The 20896-nt window shown below is 38.4% G+C and overlaps 4 protein-coding genes across 5 annotated transcripts in view; all 4 read left to right on the top strand.

The window, feature by feature from the left end:
- Window positions 1-2865: 2865 nt before the first annotated feature.
- On the top strand, window positions 2866-3801 carry LOC137768603 (olfactory receptor-like protein OLF3). The gene has a single exon (XM_068550145.1). The coding sequence runs from the start codon at window positions 2866-2868 to the stop codon at window positions 3799-3801; it is 936 nt and encodes a 311-aa protein (XP_068406246.1).
- A 10739-nt stretch (window positions 3802-14540) lies between these two features.
- The window catches only part of ARHGEF5 (Rho guanine nucleotide exchange factor 5), a 224777-nt gene continuing 218421 nt past the window's right edge, over window positions 14541-20896 (top strand). The window contains exon 1 of one of the 2 annotated variants that reach the window (XM_068549606.1): window positions 14541-14624. The gene's annotated coding sequence lies outside the window, so the exon portion shown is untranslated. Of the gene's footprint in view, window positions 14625-17145; window positions 17244-20896 lie in introns of those variants that run through there. The other variant, XM_068549607.1, reaches the window with a different exon arrangement.
- The window catches only part of LOC137768225 (olfactory receptor 2A2-like), a 134710-nt gene continuing 128413 nt past the window's right edge, over window positions 14600-20896 (top strand). The window contains 1 exon segment of the mRNA XM_068549610.1: window positions 14600-14628. The gene's annotated coding sequence lies outside the window, so the exon portion shown is untranslated.
- LOC137768658 (olfactory receptor-like protein OLF3) lies at window positions 14721-15662 on the top strand. Its single transcript, XM_068550210.1, is given in 1 exon segment — window positions 14721-15662. A coding segment is annotated over 1 exon segment (942 nt).

Here is a 20896-nt window from a genome sequence, read left to right on the forward strand (position 1 = left end):
AATGCTGTTTATCTTACTATTATTGTCACTTACAACACCTCCGCCTTATTTTTGAAAATCTGTTTTTAACTTTTATTTACACACCATATTTTCAAAAGTGTTTTAAACATTTTACTTTTGGTTAAAAAATTATTCTTTTTCCTATTGATGTCATATCCTTTTTCTATTATCCTCCCTACTTCCCCCACTCCAACGAATTGGGACAGACTTGAATTTATGCTTCCTTTAGACAGATGAAGAAGCTACAGTTGGACCTCCAAATCCACAGGTTCTACATCCGTGGATTCACCGACCATGGATTGAAAATATTAAAAAATTTTCCAGAAAGTTTGCAAAAGCAAAACTTGAATTTGCTTCATGCTAGAAACTATTTACTTATCATTTACTTTGTATTAGGTATTATGAGTAATCTAGAGATGATTTAAAGTGTACAGGAGGATGTGTGTAGGTTATATGCAAATACTAGGCCATTTTATATAAGGGACTTGGGCATCTGTGGATTTTGGTATCCACTGGAGTCCTGAAACCAATCCCAGGGATACTGAGGAGCAGCTGTAGGTAGTGACAGTTGAACTGGGAAATGCAAGTTCATTGGCCAAGCAGGTCGTTCATTCACTCCCAGGGAGAGGCACTTTAAAAAACATGAAGATGATACAGAAACGTGTCATGTGAACCATGAGTGTTTCTATCTGTAAACAATACCTTGCTGAGCCTTTAAGTGGAATTACTGATCCAAGACCAGGGATTACTACATTTTCTTTGTCGAGCCCTTAACTATTACTAGTTTTTAAGAAGTGAAAACTCAAAACCACAAGATATTATCATCAGATTTTTCAGTCAAGTCTCCTTATTTGGTACCTGAGAATACCTTAAATAATCATCAGCTACCTCCTGCACTGTATTTTTTTTTTTCCTTTTAGCCCTCTCCTGGTGAACTCACGTTACATGAATTGCTTCATGTATTATAGCAGAATCAGAGACTGCCTCATGCACCTTCCTAGGAATATTATCTATTAAAATACCATCTGTACATTGTCAGGTTCCACTGACAGGTCTCAGGCACTGATTTTCCCCTTTGAAGTCACTTATCTCATTTTTGTACCTGAGTTCTTCACCAGTGATAATTTTATATTCCAACTTTTCCCTTTTCATTGGGGATAAAAAGGTAGGTTTCCTCTTTCTTTGATAGAAATATTACAAAGTGGCTTGCTGATCTGAAGCTCTAGAGTGAATTCTAAAGAATTAAAGAACATTTTGTACTTTTATTGCCTCCTCTTGTAATTTACATAAATTATCTCTTGGAGTGGGAATGGTTTATCAAGCTTAATTCATTTCTAGATAAAAGATTATCAAATGCAAATGCCAATAGACCCTTCTCTGCTGGATAATCCAATCACCTTTGGCACCCTATTTATCTGCAGTTAGCTGCCCTTACTGTCATGAATACCCTCAACACAAAGTATGATTCTCATCATATATTCAATGGCACTATCTGATCACAGACAGCAAACAGATAATATCTCCTTGTCACAGCAGTGCATGCGTTTCACTTTCTGTACCTAAAGGACAGAGTAATTAGAGGGGCAGGGTATGTGGGAAATCTAGAGTGGGCTTTGTTCAGTCCGTGAGGTTTTTGGAAATCACTTGTGATTTGACAAGTAATGTACAAATAAGATTACTAAGAGTTCTAGAGAGAATACTAGAGCCCTTGAGCTTTCGGAAATACTAATATATCAGCAGGATTAGAAAGTTTGCGGATGGTATTGAGCAGACTAGAGTATTACCTTCTGGTCATGTGAGTCACAGTAGAGGGAGCATAGCACAAGGATGAGAAAAGGCAGAGTTTTCTAAGGGGCAGGGGATAGTCAAATATTTCAGATAAAGATAAAAGTAAGGACGGTTGAAGGAAAGATCATCAACAGTCATTTCACTGAGTTAATTCTAATTAATTTTTTCCATCACATTATATAGTCTCCAAATCACAATAATCCCTATCCAGAATACATGCAAATAGAATCAGAGGGAATGTGCAACCAGTTTTCCCTTATCTTTTAGTTAATAGGCTAGCACGTGTGGCAACTATTCGAGCTCTTATCATTTACTAAGGAAGATAGTTAATACATCTTTGATTTGTTTCTTGACAGTCATACTCTGCTGTCGACCCCATGATCTGCTGCTCTTTCAAGGGAGGAGAAATGCAATATTGCAGATTCTTTCCTCTTATTCTCTCAGCCAGGTAAAAGACAAACAGGTGAAGATTTTTCAAAAATGAGCCTCATCACCCAGGTCTTCATTTTTTATCTCACTGACTCTGAAATGTAATTTTTGATAATTTTTAGCTACTAAAAACTATTTTATATTTGCTACCTTTTAACTTACAACCCCAAATTTGTGACTTTAAAAGGGTGGAAATTTAGTATCTCATTTTCATAGTCAAAGAATCCAGAAGTAAAAAAAGTAAATTAAAAAAAAAAAACCTGTTCGTACCTATTAGGTTCCATTCAGTATGGATTTTGAGATAGTAAGGAGGGAAAAACCGGTGTCTAACAGAGAAGTAAACAAACTCCATGGTTAGGAGTTGGCTTTAAAGAAAAAAAATCACGTTTTACAGTTAATCTTTTTAACTCAAATAAGCATTTTAATGAAAACTTTCCTGCTTAAGAAGGAGAAGAGTTTTCTCGTTGGATCTGAGCCACATCAGCGGGTTCTGTTGTTTCCCAGAAGGAGACGTACAATCTGAAAAACCACACCACTTAATATTAGATGGCTATTTGATCTAAGTGACCTTATAAGGTCCTCTGGCACCTTACGTATCTAGTTTTCTTGGTTTATAACTTGGGTTTGGTCTTCAGAAGCTCATGGCTCATGGGCAGGGAAAACCAGACATGGATGAGTGAGTTCATTCTGCTGGGACTGTCCAGCTGCTGGGAGACTCAGGTCTCCCTCTTTGTCCTTTTCCTGGCCATGTACCTGATGACTGTGCTGGGGAACTTCCTCATCATCCTCCTTATCAGACTGGACAGCAGGCTAAACACACGCATGTACTTTTTCCTCAGTATCCTGTCACTTGTGGACATCTGTTATACCAACAGCACTGTCCCCCAGATGCTCATTCACTTCCTGTCAGCCCAGAAGTCCATCCCATTCTACAGCTGTGTGCTCCAGCTGTTTATCTCCTTGGCAATGGGCAGCACAGAGTTCTTCCTGCTGGGAGCCATGGCTTATGACCGCTATGTGGCAGTGTGCCATCCACTGCACTATGCAGTCATCATGCACGGAGGGCTGTGCCTGGGGCTGGCTGCCGGCTGCTTGGTGGCTGGTTTCGTGAATTCACTGATGCAGACAGTCATCATCTTTCAGCTGCCTCTGTGCCGTAAGGTTGTTAATCACTTTGCCTGTGAGATGTTGGCTGTGCTGACGCTGACCTGTGTGGACATCTCCTTCAACAAGGTCATGGTGGCCATCTCAGGATTTCTGGTGATCATGCTTCCCTGTTTTCTTGTTCTGTTCTCCTATGGTCGTATAGTTGCTGCCGTTCTGCGTATTCATTCTGCCCAGGGACGCCACAAAGCGTTTGGGACGTGCGCCTCTCACCTCATTGTGGTTTCCATGTGCTTTGGAACAGCCATCTTCACATACATGAGACCCATGGCTGGCTCCTCAGCAGAACAGGAGAAGATGGTCGCCCTGTTCTATGCTGTGGTGGCCCCCATGCTGAATCCCTTAATCTACAGCCTGAGGAACAAGGAAGTGATGAGCGCCTTTAGAAGAGTGTTGGGGAAACGTAGTGACAAAGGGTGAAGATTCAAAGAATTTCTCCTTCCCTCCAACAGCCCATAGAACGACATTCTAAACAAAGAGAAAATGATGGACATGCCCTTTCTTCTCAGATTTTCTCATAAGGTAGATCATGGTGAACAAGTTTTTCTAGACTGACTTTCCACATTCATCCACATTTTGACTATGTATCACTGCCCTGTTACACATACAGTAAAAAAAGAAAAAAAGCCTTTAATTATTAAGCTGCAGTCTGCTGGATAAGCTCTCCTCCTAGACTTCATATTCCCCCTTGTACTTTCATATACTTCCTGCCTATTCCCTCAGAAAATGAAATACAAACAGTAAAACTTTTCAGGGTGAGAAGAGCCACCCTTTGAATCATGACCCCACCCATCACCAGCAATGTAGCTTTGAAAAAGGTACTTAACATCTCTGACCTCTAGTTTCCTCAACTATAAAAAGAAGTAATAATATCCAGTGTGTGTGATTATTTTGAAGATTATAAATTATCTATGTAAAATACCTAGTAGAGTGGTGGCATAGAGTAGATATTCAACTATTTTTTAAAAATAGCTTGTAGGACACAATTATAGCACTACACATTATGCAACCTTCTCTCTATATAGAGTTACTCAAAATGAATTTTTTCCTTTTGCTGTGGCTCTAGTAGGTCACTGTTCCATGTCTGCTCCAGGTAGTCACCTTACCCAGAACCATGGCATCTGTCCATCCAATTTATTATCTCTCCATCCATCCATCTATCCACCCATTCATTATCCAGCCATCCATTCATCCATCCGACTTTTCTATCTCTATCTATCCATCTATCTATGTATCTATGTATTTTTTAGCTCTAGGCCAGACAAGACCTTTCTTATGATCTCCAAACACATGTATCAATGCTTGCTTAACTCCTTTCACTTACATGATATGAATCTCATTGTTAACATAGCTAAAATAGAGCTGTTGTTCTTGCTTCCTCTATCCCAAGCTATTCCTTTCCTCTTGCCCCAATACACCTTCACTGTATTAGTAAAAGGAACCATCATACATCAGAGTAATTCTTGATTCCTTTATTTTACACCCTACCCAGCAATAGATTTCATTAGCTTGTCAACAAAATATGTGATCAACTGGTCTCTGTTTCCACCTCTGCTTTCTACATTCTATTCTGCACACAACAGCTTTAATTTTTAAAATTATTATTTGTTTTTTGACTTTATTTTGTAAGGTGAAACACAGGCAGAACACCACACTAAATAAATGTGTCGCTTAGGGAATTATTGTAAGACAAACCCTCTTGTAACCACCACTCAAGTAAAAAAAATAATAATAATAATAATTCTGCCAGCTACTGTAGCAGTCCCTCCATATGCCTCATCATAATCACAGCTCCTTTTTCCCAAAAGTAACTGCTCTCGTGACCTCTGTAGTAATCACTGTCTTGCATTTCTTTATGGCTTTATTATTCAAGCAAACATCCCTAGTCACTGTCACTGTAGTTTAGTTTTGCCCATTTTTTTCAATTTGATATGCTTTGAAATCTCATTAATCTATAGGTCCCCTCCAACTCTTTCTTTTCCCTACAATTTATTTGAGTGACCTGGGCCATTTGACCTGTAGAAGGCTCCTTTATCTTAGAAAATAAATCAAGTCACATCCTTTTCCTGCTTAGTATAAAATCCAGACTCCACAAGTACAGGACCTAACTTGGTCCAGCTGCTGCCTGCTTCTTCATCTGCATTTTGACTCCTTCTTCCTCTCTCTTACTGCTCTCATGGCACGCTGCTTGTCTAACAAGGGTTGGAAGAAAATTGCTAAATCTCTATAAAAGGAAACTTTATTTTTTTTACAAGTCATAGACATTCATGGAAAAAATAATTGTAGACCTGTACATTTTTTGTATGTGAAATCTGAGACTTATCCAATGTCTTAATAATTTACTAATAAGCACTAATAAATTTAGTAATAAATACTTCCTTTCACTGGAAATTCTGAATCCTATCAATTAACATCATGATTAACTGGGCTCAAATTTCTGAGTAAAATCTCAAGAGTAGAGATGTTTTGATCTCCCACTTTTAAAAGGAGAAAATTCAAGTTTCTACCTTGGAAAGGGCAAAGTATTATATTCATCAGTTAGACTATAAGCTTCTTGAGAGCAAGGACTATGCATTTTATCTTATTTGTGTTCCCAGTGCCTTAACAATGCTAATAAATTCCTGCTGATTGATTTATTAATTGAAACTTTCTTCACTATTCTAGAGGTTGCCTCTTACGAAATATATAAAGATAATGCATGTTGGAATTTAGTATAATAGTAAATAGGCTTTAAAAAATCTCAGGCTCAGAGTTAATTGGTTCATAATACTCTTCAGTAGATGAAATATCACCCATACAAGCCTTCTTTTATTAATTAAAATTAATTAATTCTGTTTTATCCCATTCTTTATTCCTCAACTATTCGGATATGTTTAATGCATATAATGATGTTTGAGAGTGCATTTATGTATTTAGAATATATATTAACTACTCATACTGTGTCTTAGTTTTGTTTTTTTACTCAAGACTGTATTTTTAAGATTGATACATATTGCTAGTCTATTACTTTTAACTGTTCAGAGTAATCCGTGGTGTTCATCATATTTTAGCTATCACTCTTTGTTATGGTACCCAGCTCCCTACCACCACATATAGCCCGATGATGAACATCATAATACATGTGTACTTAAGGACCTGTGAGAATTTATTTAAGGAATATACACAGGAGCCAAATTGCTAGGTAATGGATAATGCTCTCCAGAATGGCTTTATAAGTCTCCACTCGTACGTCAGTGCCTGATGGGTCTTATCTATCCACAGCCTGCATGTTTTGAATTTTTCCTAGCCTAAAAGATGTAAAATTGTCTTATTTTGCGTTACTCTGATAAGTAATCAATATGAACATGTCTTCATATGCTGAACTTCTGATTTGTCTACCTTCACCCAACACCACTCTATCCATGCCTTCCCCGCTTCAATTCGTGGTAACTCCATCGTTACAGTGATTAGGCAATTTCCCAGTCTTTTTCTCATAAATTGGCAGGAGTAGCCTGTTGTCTCTATTTTCAAAATATATACATAGTATGATCACTTCTCAACATCTCCACTCTTACACCCCAATGTGAGCCACCCTGACTTCCCACTTGGGTTACTGCAATTGCCTGCATCAAATTTCCCTGCTTCTATTCTTATATCCCAGCACTCAGAGTGATCCCTTTAAAACAGAACTCGAATCATGTCCTTCCTCTTTTCAACCATGCAATTATTCAGAATTGAATCCAAAGTATTTACAATGAACACAGGCTTTTCTCCTAACTATGCCTCTCTACCTGGAATGCTTCTTTCTCAGGTAGCCACTTCCTCATCTCCTCCAATTCTTCATTTAATTATCATCACTGCCCTATTTGATGCTGCGGACTTTCTCCTTGCCCCCTACTCCTGTTCCCTCTTACCTTGTTATTTATTTTTTCCAAAGAACTTATCTTTTCTAACATATTTGCAATTAACTCATTGTTTAATGTCTGTCTCTCATCCCTCCACTGCCCCCAGAATATAATATAAGCCCCTTGAGAGCAGGGCTCTTTGGTTCAGGTAAATATATATATATACCAAGAATATAGGATATTGTCTGTCTTATAGTTAGCACCAAATAAATATTTTCTGAGTGAACCATATTGTCAGCCTTTTGGGTTTCTATTGCTGGACACTCTGTGTTCATTTTCTTTGCTCATTTTTCCTTTGAGTTTTCTACCATTTCCTTGTTGGTGTATATATTATAAATATGAATCCTTTTTGGTTATAACCATTGAAAATACATACCTCTGATCCATCACCTCTCTGTCAATTTTATTCATAGAGTCCTTTGCTGAATGAAGAACCTTCATTTTGATGTAATCCAATTTATCACATTTTTGTCCAATGATTTATGCTTATGAAGTTTTGTTTTTCTAAATAAAAATCCCTGTATCTAGGTCATAAAATATTGTTTTATTTAATTAAGTTTTATACTTTTACCTTTCACAGTATTTCTTTAGTTTATCTTTAGTATTTTAGTATTTCTTTAGACATCTACTTCTACATATGTTGTTAAACATGGATCTAGTGTTTTTTTCCATGTGTGGTCCATTTATTAAACAGTCTATTCTTTATTCAGTCATTTTAATAACTTTCATGTACATTAAGTTTACCTATATGTGGGTCTGTCCTTAAATTCTATTCTTTTCTGCTTGTTCGTTTGTTCTTGCACCATGTAATCCTGTTACTCTACTTCTAAAAATTGAAGTATAGTTGACATACAATAGTATATCAGTTTCAAGTATAAAACATAGTAGTTTAACATTTATGTACATTACAAATTGATCACCATGATAAGTCTAATAACCATCTGTCACCAGATAAATCTATTACAAATTACTATGTTCCCAGTACTGTTCATCACATTCCGTGATTTATTTATTTTGTAACTGGAAGTTTGTACCTCTTAATCTCTCTTGCCTATTTTCCCCAACCTCCCACCCCTCTTCCAATGACCAGTTTGTTTTCTTTATCTGTAAGTCTGCTTCTGTTTTGTTTTGTTGGTTTGTTTTGTTTTTTAGATTCCACATATAAGTAAAATCATTCAGTATTTCTCTTTCTCTGTTTGACTTATTTCACTTAGCATAATATCCTCTAGGTCCATCTATGTTGTCACAAATGACAAAATTTCATTCTTTTCTATGGTTGAGTAATATTCCATTGTGTATATAGCTATATACCACCTCTTCATTATTCATTCATCTATCTGTAGACACTTAGGTTGCGTCTATATCTTGGCTACTGTAAATAATGCTGCAATGAACATAGGAGTACATATATCTTTTCGAATTAATGTTTTTGTTTTCTTCAGAAAACACCCAGAAGTGGAATTACTGGACTGCATAGTACTGTTTTTAATTTTTTGAGGAACCTCCACACTTCTCCATAGGGCTGCACCAATTTACATTCCCACCAACAGGAACTGCCTAGAGGGTTCCCCATTCTCCCCATCCTCGCCAAGAATTGTTATTTGTTGTCTATTTGATGATAGCCATTCTGACAGATGTGAGGTGATACTGTGGTTTTGATTCGCATTTCTCTGATGGTTAGTGATGTTGAGCATCTTTTCATGTGTCTGTCGGCCATCTGTATGTCTTCTTTGGAAAAATGTCTATTCAGGTCCTGTGACCATTTTTTAATAGACCTCTTTGGGTTGTTTTTTTTTTTTGATATTAAGTTGTGTGATTTCTTTAAATATTTTGGATATTAATCCCTTATCCAGTATATCATTTGCAAATATTTTCCTTTGTTCAGTAGGTTGTCTTTTCATTTTATGATTTCCTTCATTATGAAAAAGCTTTTTAGTTTGATGTAGTCCCATTTGTTTATTTTTGCTTTTATTTCCCTTGCCTGAGGAGACAGACACACACACACACAAAATATTGCTGAGACTGATGTCAAAGAGTAAACTGCCTATGTTTTCTCCTAGAGTCTTATGGTTTCAGGTCACCAGAAGATGCTTTTGTCACCAGCTCCCAGAATAAGCCCTTCTCTGGGGCAATGCCAGGCAGTTGAGCAGAGGATGAGAACAGACTGGTCACTCTGACATAGACAAGGCGTACAGTGGAAATCTCCCTTCCCACTCTTGGGAAAGGGAAATGGGGACTAGAGGTGTCACTGCACAATGCTTAACAACCTCACTAGAGGTTTTTCACAGAGGAGGTTGTACTTTTATTAAAGATTCCCAACACTAAAAATCCCTAAGTACAAACCAGGATATGAAAGATCATCTTCCTTAAAGTGAAGGGAAAGGTGAAATTGCTAAGGTTACAGGATGTGATGGTAGAATTACAAACCTGAGAGCAGCCCAATAATAAGCAACATCTGTGTAGGGATTGGCATAAAAAACTCTCCCTGTCCAACCTCAGATTAGATGATGTACCATAGAGCATGTCAGTGGTCCCGTGAGTTGCCTGGCCCAGGAGCTATCACTCAAAGGAACGTGGAGATGGATGAGTTGGAATGAGAAAGTTTCGATTTAATCTTCACGGTCTTAAAGTGGGATAAAAATTCCCACCATCCAAAAGTGTTATCACTGAAGACTCAGACACACTTCCCTTGAGAAATTAAAGTTTGGCAAGCTCCTTCCCAGGCTCCGGGGACAAGGAAACAAAATGTTCATTTGCAAAGTTGAAATGTAGGTTAGGGTGTTAGATGCAGAAGTGACCAGACAGAGGGAAATGGAAAATAAAAGAAATCTAATAAACAAAAAATAATTGGTCCCTTGAGATTTTATCACTAAATTATAGAAAGTTACCTGTTCCAACTGTACTTGCTTCAAATTCCATAACTTTCCCAGCCCTGCCATCTTTCCAAGGCACAGGATGGCCTCCTCCATTCTCCAGAGGTGAGTCAGGCATTTTCAGTCTTTCTTCATCACTTATTTAGCAGCATAAATTGTGAAACCAGGTTCCTGTAATCCATGGCCTCTCCTGCCATACTCCTCAAACCTAAGAGTATGGTGGCTTGATATAGTTGTCCTCTAGTAGAAATTTATCCTAAAAAATATGTTCTGGCTATTCAAATTATGTTTGTGAGTGTACGGCTAAATAGGTTTGAAAAGAAGTTTGTGAACAGCTTGAGCATGAGTGAGTGTGCTTATGTGTGGGATACAAAGAGGACACTATGGAAAGCGTTCCTCTGAGTGGAAAGAACTCCTGGCTCTCTTCTCCACCTATGTAATGATTTTGGCTTAACTACCTGGCCACTCAACAGTTTTCCTCTGCCTTTGGTGTGGTTGCCAAGTGACCTGGAAGCATAGCCCACTTTTTCTGTTAGTGCGATAGTAACTATTTACACAGTAGGGGATGTATTGGCACTATTTATAAGCACTCACCAGTACAGAGAATAGAGTCCAAGTTCCCCATGGGAGACAGCTCAGAAGGGACAAATCTTCCCAACCAGATAAAACTCATACCTTCAGACCAGGACCCTTCATCATGTCTCATCTCTTACTTGTTAGGGATATTTTTGGGTAGACAAAACTATCCTTAGGTTCAAATCTTCTTTTGAAAGCTAATTTTAAAAAATAAGCACTTGATTTATCCATTTCTATTAAATTATTTTTTTCCTTATTTTCCATAATTAGAGCCCTTAATTTTCTCTTATAAGAGGAAGAAAGAACTTCCTGCCATGGATCCATTATAAGATGTTGTGTTCATCACCATATGAGACACAAAGTAGAAGCATGATCACCTTTTCAAATTTATGAAAGAGGCCAGTTAATCACATACTTCATGAAGAGAGTCCCTAATAGGGGTGATGGGCTGTGTTTCTTTTCCTTATGTTGCTGATGTGGCTTGAAGGCCAGACTTCAACTTCATAGGTGAGTGAGAAGTACCTACTCTGGTCCACCATGACTGTGAAGTAAATGGGATCAAAAGTAGGAACTCAATTAGTCCTCTTGATATGTCTTCTGATTTTCATGTTAGGTGAATCCACAACCTTTAAAAAATTACTATCACTGTGCCATACACAAGGTCTGCTATGTATAGGCGCAGGATCATTGATGTGCCCCAGGTTATCAGATAATCCTGTTTACCTGCTGACTCCTCCATGGTCTAGTCTTTTTCCCATCTGTAAAATAGAGGTAATAAGCCGAAGTTCAGAGTGTTGTTGTGAATATTATTATACTATATTATATTATATTAGTAGATATATAAAGTAGTATGATGCCTAGTACATAGTAAGTGTTCAGCAAATAAAGTATTTATATCAACTCAATATAAAAATAAGTATAATTATGATTCTTATTTCTTCTCTTAGCATCTTTCCCACTCCAGTGGATTTTTGCACTCTGGGCAAAAGTGTTTCAGGAGCTTGTTTGTTTTCTTCCTGCCATCTGTCTCCAAAATAATGGACAAGACTGAGAACATTTTCTAAAACTGAACCTTACCATTCAGTGATTCACAGGGCAATTGACCTGTTAAGTTATTTGAAACAATTTTACAAAGAAACAGGTTTACTTTGACTTTACACATCACTTTTTAAAAATATCAAATGTATTTTATTTAAAAAAGACAAAACTGCTTGCAAGTAATGTGTCACTTGGAAATTCACTTGCTTGACTTCATTACTGAGCAAAAGCAACATGACTTTAAGCACAAACACCCTTTTTTTGGATATGGTTTTGGAGATAGGTAAAAAGACACCATTTATTTTTTTGTTGTTACATTGACTTTTAAAAATTGACATTCGTTTGAGTCCTGGTTATAGAAGTGTAAACAGTGTAAATGAATCTACCATTAACTATCACTGTCACATCCATGCTACCTATCTGCACATACATACCTTCTGATAAACCTGGAAGAGTTCCTGCATCACAGTTACATTTGAGCCCTGGGAGACAGGCCTGAACATACAACGTAGGACAAATCACTGGTATTCCGTTAAAGAACAGGTCACAGTAGAAATACTTCTTGGAAACAATTCATCCACTTTGGTATGTTTTATTAGTGATTTACATAGTTGTTTATTTAATTAAATCATAACACAAAGCATTAAACACAAAATAACTATTAATTTCTTCAATATCTATGTTGTTAGCAATTTTTGAAAAAATACACACACACATATATACAGTTGACCTGTGAAACATGGGTTTGAACTGTGTGAGTTCACTAATATGTGGAACCACAAATATATGATATATATACACATCATGGCCATCTATAGCTATCATGATATTAGGTGGGGAAGGAGAAAGTAAAAAGAAGAGCAAACACTTCCATGTGGAGAAAATATAGTTCAGATATTTAGATGCAAAACTGATATCCCCAGACAAAGTACTTATAATGAATTTTCCAGAAAACTCCCTTGCCTGTCACAATGGGCCTGATGGCTCTCTCAGTCCAAATAGTCTGAAAACTGCAAGCATAGGCAGCCATATGTTGGGAATAAAGTGAATGGATGGGGAAGGATGGATGGGTCTTGCATTTAGCTGTATTTTATAGTGTGGTCTCTAGCTATTGGTAAATCTCTAAAAAGCATTGGAATGACAGAGTCCATTTACATAGGGATAGGAAAGCACTGTAGATATTACCAGTCCACATTTTTATCATGGCTTGAAATGACTAGGAAAATTTCCAACAAGTATAATGACAATAATTTTTATTCCAATGTAAAATGTAGCAGAACAAAAAGATATTGATGTATAAATAGGTAAAATGCAAAATAAAATTACAAAGAAGAGAATACACAATAATTAAGACTAGGCTACTGGTTTGTAGCTGTGAGGCTGACAAGCTGTTAATTTTCAACATTCTAGAAAAAAATATCATTCTTGATTATAAACTATACCTATTTGTCATCAAGATTTTGAATTCTTTATCTTTTCATGTGGTGAAGAATATTACTTATATCTTTAAATATTGTGCATTTCTTTGCCAGTGTTGCAGCTGAGTATCTTGTTCCAATCAATTTTGGTGTAAGTGACTGAAAGCTTTCAGTGCAAGGCCTTGAACATGGTTTCTGACACTGTTTGATCATTTCCACTAATTTCTGTGTGATACTCAATTTCTGAAAGCTCTCTTTTTAATAATTCCTTGACATTTTGGACCTTATTCAAAACAATACTAAATCCTGAATATTTTATAACTAACCATATGATAATAAACTATAATATTAAGTCCTCCAACCATCTGTGTTATAAGTGGTGTGATCTGTAACAATCATTCTAAAAGTTTTTATGCTGAAACTGGAAACTTTCAATAAATGTAATCTGCTGTCCATCTATAATTATAGCATGAATAGTATAGAAGCCATTGGAATAATTATCTTCATGTGAATCTTTCATGTACTGTCACAGGATTGTCTCAGAGACCTCAAACTCCCATCTGTATATTTTAGTTATGGATCACTTATTTGTTTCTTTAAATGAGCAAACATAAAGAAATTTTGATTTTGGGTCAAAAAACTACTACTGTCTCTGTCGTCATGTTCTGTAATTAAGACCTGATTTTCTATCCTTCTGCTTTCCCTGCTGAGGACTGATCCCTGTTATATTGGGAAATAAGTTGTCCCTTCCTTGAGAAAACATTATTATTACGTAATAACCTGACATCATTAAATGCTTTATTAAATTTCCCTTGGGGGACATAAGACATAAACTTTAGCAGCTATGTATACCTTCTCTTCATTCAACCTGAGTCTTGAAGTTGGCCATCCTGGGTTGATCTTGCCCACCTGGGCCACTGGTATGAGGTAGGTGGAGAGGAGGCCTTCCACCTGCCACTCTCAAATTAAAAGGACAAATTACAGAAAATAAATTCAAAATCACTTAGTAATGAGAAGTATGAGAATATCACTTAAAACATTCAGGATTTCATGGATACAGTCCATTAAGGAGGGGTGAGTAGAGTTGTGTCTGAGGTATCCATAGTAAACAAAACAAAAAAGTTAAATGGTATTCAACATCATGTAGAATTCAGAAAAAGTCATGTGGGCTGAAAAATGTCGCACCAGAAAGACAGAAATTATCCCCTATAATAACTACTAAATTGACTAGGATTTTGTCTAACCACTTCATTAATTTCTTTCCTCCATTTAAGAGCAGATGTTTAGGAGAAGAAATTATCTTCCAATAAATTGAATTTCAAGAATGTAACTTTTTTTCTCCTTGATTTCCAGCTGCAAAACTGGGTCCCATTGTGTTCTTCATCTACGGATACGTTCAAGCAGAGTTTGGATGATGATTTGGCTGAGACATTCAAGGAGAACTTTAAGTTCAAGTGGGTAGGTTCTCCCTGTGGTCTAAAAGCCACCTTCCAATTCTGAGTTTCCTTAATTTGTTATTTTGACATCATTAGTTCATTCCGGAGAAACTCATGGGCCAGGGAAATAAAACGCAGACATGGGTGAGTGAGTTCATTTTGCTGCGGCTGTCCAGTGACTGGGGGACTCAAGTCTCCCTTTTTGTCTTGATCTTGGCCATGTACTTGGTGACTGTTGTGGGAAGTTTCCTCATTCTTCTTCTGATAAGACTGGACAGCAGGGTTCATGCCCGCATGTATTTCTTCCTTAGTGTTTTATCTTTTGTGGACCTTTGTTATGCAAACAGTTTTGCCCCACAAATGCTGGCCCACCTGCTCTCAGTCTAGAAGTCCATCCCATTCCACAGCTGTGTGCTCCAGCTCTATGCATCCCTGGCATTGGGTGGGTCTGAGTTCTTTCTGCTGGGAGCCGTGGCCTATGACCGCTGCGTGACGGTGTGCTACCCGCTGCACTACACAGTCATCATGCACGGAGGGCTGTGCCTCGGGCTGAATGCCGGCTGCTTGGTGGCTGGTTTCATGAATTCACTGATGGAAACAATCGTCACCTTTCGGCTTCTCCTGTGTCACCGTGTTATTAATCACTTTGCCTGTGAGACCCTAGCAGTGCTATGGCTAGTCTGTGTGGACATCTACTTCAATAAGGTCATGGTGGTTGCCTCAGTATTTCTGGTGGTCATGCTTCCCTGTTCCCTGGTTCTGTTCTCCTGTGGTCGTATAGTTGTTGCCATTCTGTGCATTTGTGCTACTCAGAGACGTGGCAAAGTGTCTGGGACATGCGCTTCTCACCTCACTGTGGTTTGCATGTACTTTGGGGCTCCCATCTTCACCTACCTGGGGCCACGGTCAGCCTCCTCAGTGGAAGAGGAGAAGATGGTTGCTCTAGTCTATGCAGTGCTGGCACCTATGTTGAACTCCTTGATTTACAGCTTGAGCAATAAAGAAGTTATGGCTGCTCTCTGTAAATTTTTAGAGAAACTCAGAGATAAAGGGTAAAGACTATAAGAACTTCTTGCTATCTGTCATCAAAATCAAAAAGGAGATCAGATAAGTGAAGGTGGGACTGCCACACTCACACTAAGGAAGACTATTCTGGTCAGACCCTTGCTTTCAAATGTAGAATTCCTCCACATGATTAATGGATTTCCTTATATAGGCCAATACCAGATAATTTACATGTCAGTGATTCAGCAGAGGGCCTTTTTTTTAGATCGTCTTCTCTCAGGTATCCAGTAGTATTTAGACATCATCTGCCGATTTAAAAATTTTATTAGCGTACCAGTGTTTAAAGAAATGAGCCATGACTTCATCAGGCAGACCTGGTTTGTGGATTGAGTGGATAGATGAATTCTGCCAATTAGGTTCACTTATACTTTTGTGGAACAGAATGGATAATGTCTGTTTCTCTTTCTACATGACAATGCTCCAGTTGTTTGTAGAATAGCTTAATTTCCTCCAGGATAACCACAAATGGTTTTTCCAACTCTTTTAAAAATCATATCAGTTTTGAAACTTTCAATACCATCTGTGCCTTAGTCTAGACTGTGATGTTATATCCTGAAATAAATAATATATGATAGAATATTTGTTCAGGCCATTATGCTGGATCTCATTTGCTTTTAAGATGAGAAATCTGTGGCTTCACTGTAGGCGTTTTTTATTGTGGTAAAACATACAATATGTAACAAAATTTGCTGTGTTAGTCATTTTTAAGTGTACACTTCAGTGGCGTTAATTACATTCACAATGTTGTGCAAACATCACCACTATCTTATTTCCAAAATTATTCATTACCAGTCTTTTATACAACTAATTTCCCAAGACCTGGTTCCTATAATCTGGTTACAAAGACTCTACACCCGTTGCATTCTTTTCTTTTTTAGCTTAAACAAAGGTATATGCATTTTGTTCTGCTAATTGTTACTGATTTTCACACATCACACCAACTTGCCAAGATTATTTTGAATCTTGATTCTCCAGTTCCTTCCTTTTGTTTATTTTGTCTTTCTTTTTCAGTGGATACAATAAGCAGAAAAAGTTATAAAAATAAACACCAAATAGTACATGTCAATTATGTATCACTGCAAACTTGGAAAAAAGTGGTCCACAATGTCTTATAGTTGGAATCGTATAGTACGCAGCCTTCTCAGATTGACTACTTTCACTTAGAGATTTACATTTAAGTTCATTCATGTCTTTTCATGGCTTAATCTTTCATTTCTTTTTGGAACTGAATACAATTCTATTGTCTGCATGTAGCACAGTTCATTCATTTACCTACTAAAGGATATCTTGTTTGCTTCTGAGTTTTGGTAATTATGAATAAAGCTGCTTATAAACATTCGTGTTCAGGTTTTTTGTGAACATATTTTCAACTCCTTTGGGTAAATACCAAGTAGCATGATTGCTGGATCGTATGGTAAAGGTATGTTTTGCTTTGTAGGAAACCACCAAACTGTCTTCCAAAGTGGCTGTATCACTTCGCATTCCCACCAGCAATGAATGAGAGTTTCTATTGCTCCATATTTCACCAGCATTTGGTGTTGTCAGTGTTTTATATTTTGGCCATTCAAACAGGTGTGTAGTGGTATTTTACTGTTGATTTAATTTGCATTTCCCTGATGACACATGATATGAAGCATCTTTTCATATGTTTATTTGCCATCTGTATATATTCTTTGGTGAGGTGTCTGTTAAGGTCTTTGGGCCATTTTTTAATCAGGTTGTTTGTTTTCTTATTGTTGATTTTTAAGAGTTACTTGTATATTTTAGATAACAGTTCTTTATCACATGTATCTTTTGCAAAAATTGTCTCCCAGCCTCTGGATTGTCTTTTCATTCTCTTGACATCATTCACTTTTACATGGAGATAGAAATACATATTTACATATGCAAGAACTCAAAATTATGACCCATTCATCCTTCATTAAGACTACAGGTAATACAAAAAAAAATGTGAAAACTTCAAACAAAAGATGGTGTAGGGAGGGGCAAGATGGCGGAAGAGTAAGATGCGGAGATCACCTTCCTCCCCACAGATACATTAGAAATACATCTACATGTGGAACATCTCCTACAGAACACCCACTGAACGCTGGCAGAAGACGTCAGACCTCCCAAAAGGCAAGAAACTCCCCACGTACTTGGGTAGGGCAAAAGAAAAAAGAAATAACAGAGACAAAAGAATAGGGACGGGACCTACACCAGTGGGAGGGAGCGGTGAAGCAGGAAAGGTTTCCACACACTAGGAAGGCCCTTCGCGGGCAGAGACTGCGGGTGGCAGAGGGGGGAAGCTTCGGAGCCACGGAGGAGAGCGCAGCCACAGGGGTGCGGAGGGCAAAGCGGAGAGATTCCCGCACGGAGGATCGGCGCCGAGCAGCACTCACCAGCCCGAGAGGCTTGTCTGCTCAGCCGCCGGGGCGGGCGGGGGCTGGGAGCTGAGGCTCGGGCTTCGGTGCTAGCCGGGCGGGAGTCCGGGAAAAAGTCTGCAGCTGCCAAAGGGGCAAGAGACTTTTTCTTGCTGCTTTGTTTCGCGGCGCGCAAGGAGAGGGGATTCAGAGCGCCGCCTAAACGAACTCGAGAGACGGGCGCGAGCCGCGGCTATCAGCGCGGACCCCAGAGGCGGGCGCGAGCTGCGGTTATCAGCGCGGACCCCAGAGACGGGCAGGAGATGCTAAGGCTGCTGCTGCCGCCACCAAGAAGCCTGTGTGCGAGCACAGGTCACTCTCCACACCGCCCCTCCCGGGAGCCGGTGCAGCCCGCCACTGCCAGGGTCCTGTGATCAAGGGACAACTTCGCCGGGAGAACGCACGGCGTGCCTCAGGCTGTTGCAACGTCACGCTGGCCTCTGCCGCCGCAGGCTCGTCCCGCCTCCTCCGTACCGCTCCCTCCCCCCGACCTGAGTGAGCCAGAGCCCCCGAAGCAGCTGCTTCTTTAACCCCGTTCTGTCTGGGCGGGGAACAGACGCCCTCAGGCGACCTACATGCAGAGGCGGGTCCAAATCCAAAGCTGAACCCCGGGAGCTGTACGAACAAAGAAGAGAAAGGGAAATCTCTCCCAGCAGCCTCAGAAGCAGCGGATTAAAGCTCCACAAACAATTTGATGTGCCTGCATCTGTTGAATACCTGAATAGACAACGAATCATCCCAAATTCAAGAGGTGGACTTTGGCAGCAGGATATATTAATTTTTCCCCTTTTCCTTTTTTTGTGAGTGTATAGGTGTATGCTTCTGGGTGAGATTTTGTCTGTATAGCTTTGCTTTCACCATTAGTCCTAGGATTAGGTCCGTCCGTGTTTGTTTTTTTTTTTTTTTTTTTAACCTAAAAAATTTTTTTTTCCTAATAAATGTTTTCTTAATAATTTTTTCCTTATTTTCTATTTTTAGAAATTAAAAAAAATTTTTTAATAAGTTTTTTCATATTTTTTATTTTAAAAAAATTAAAAATTTTTTTCTTAATTTTTTTTCTTATTTTTTACTATAAAAAATTAATAAATCTATTTTAAAAAATTAACAAAAATTTTTTTTCTGAATACATTTATTCTTAATAATTTTTTCTTATTTTTTATTATAATAGCTTTATTTTATTTTATCCTCTTTCTTTTTTCTTTCTATTTTTTTCTCCCTTTTATTCTGAGCCGTGTGGATGAAAGGCTCTTGGTGCTCCAGCCAGGCATCAGGGCTGTGCCTCTGAGGTGGGAGAGCCAACTTCAGGACACTGGTCCACAAGAGACCTCCCAGCTCCACGTAATACCAAATGGAGAAAATCTCTCAGAGATCTCCATCTCAACATCAAGACCCAGCTTCACTCAACGACCAGCAAGCTACAGTGCTGGACACCCTATGCCAAACAACTAGCAAGACAGGAACACAGCCCCATCCATTAGCAGAGAGGCTGCCTAAAATCATAATAAGGCCACAGACACCCCAAAACACACCACCAGACGTGGACGTGCCCACCAGAAAGACAAGATCCAACCTCATCCACCAGAACACAGGCACTAGTCCCCTCCACCAGGAAGCCTACACAACCCACTGAACCAACCTTAGCCACTGGGAACAGATACCAAAAACAACGGGAACTACGAACTTGCAGCCTGTGAAAAGGAGACCCCAAACACGGTAAGATAAGCAAAATGAGAAGACAAAAAAACACACAGCAGGTGAAGGAGCAGGGTCAAAACACACCAGACCTAACAAATGAAGAGGAAATAGGTAGTCTACCTGAAAAAGAATTCAGAATAATGATAGTAAAGATGATCCAAAATCTTGGAAATAGAATAGACAAAATGCAAGAAACATTTAACAAGGATGTAGAAGAACTAAAGAGGAACCAAGCAACGATGAACAACACAATAAATGAAATGAAAAATACTCTAGACGGGATCAGTAGCAGAATAACTGAGGCAGAAGAACAGAGAAGTGACCTGGAAGATAAAATAGTGGAAATAACTACTGCAGAGCAGAATAAAGAAAAAAGAATGAAAAGAACTGAGGACAGTCTCAGAGACCTCTGGGACAACATTAAACGCACCAACATTCGAATTATAGGGGTCCCAGAAGAAGAAGAGAAAAAGAAAGGGACTGAGAAAATATTTGAAGGGAGTATAGTTGAAAAATTCCCTAATATGGGAAAGGAAATAGTTAATCAAGGCCTGGAAGCACAGAGAGTCCCATACAGGATAAACCCAAGGAGAAACACGCCAAGACACATATTCATCAAACTATCAAAAATTAAATATAAAGAAAACATATTAAAAGCAGCAAGGGAAAAACAACAAATAACACACAAGGGAATCCCCATAAGGTTAACAGCTGATCTTTCAGCAGAAACTCTGCAAGCCAGAAAGGAATGGCAGGATATACTTAAAGTCATGAAGGAGAAAAACCTACAACCAAGGTTACTCTACCCAGCAAGGATCTCATTCAGATGTGATGGAGAAATTAAAACCTTTACAGACAAGCAAAAGCTGAGAGAGTTCAGCACCACCAAGCCAGCTTTACAACAAATGCTAAAGGAACTTCTCTAGGCAAGAAACACAAGAGAAGGAAAACACCTACAATAACAAACACAAAATATCTAAGAAAATGGGAATAGGAACATACATATCGATAATTACCTAAAATGTAAATGGATTAAATACTCCCACCAGAAGACACAGACTGGCTGAATGGATACAAAAGCAAGATCCATATATATGCTGTCTACAAGAGACCCACTTCAGACCTAGA

Source organism: Eschrichtius robustus, chromosome 8 (assembly GCF_028021215.1).
Source record: "Eschrichtius robustus isolate mEscRob2 chromosome 8, mEscRob2.pri, whole genome shotgun sequence".
Taxonomy (NCBI): Eukaryota; Metazoa; Chordata; class Mammalia; order Artiodactyla; family Eschrichtiidae; genus Eschrichtius; species Eschrichtius robustus.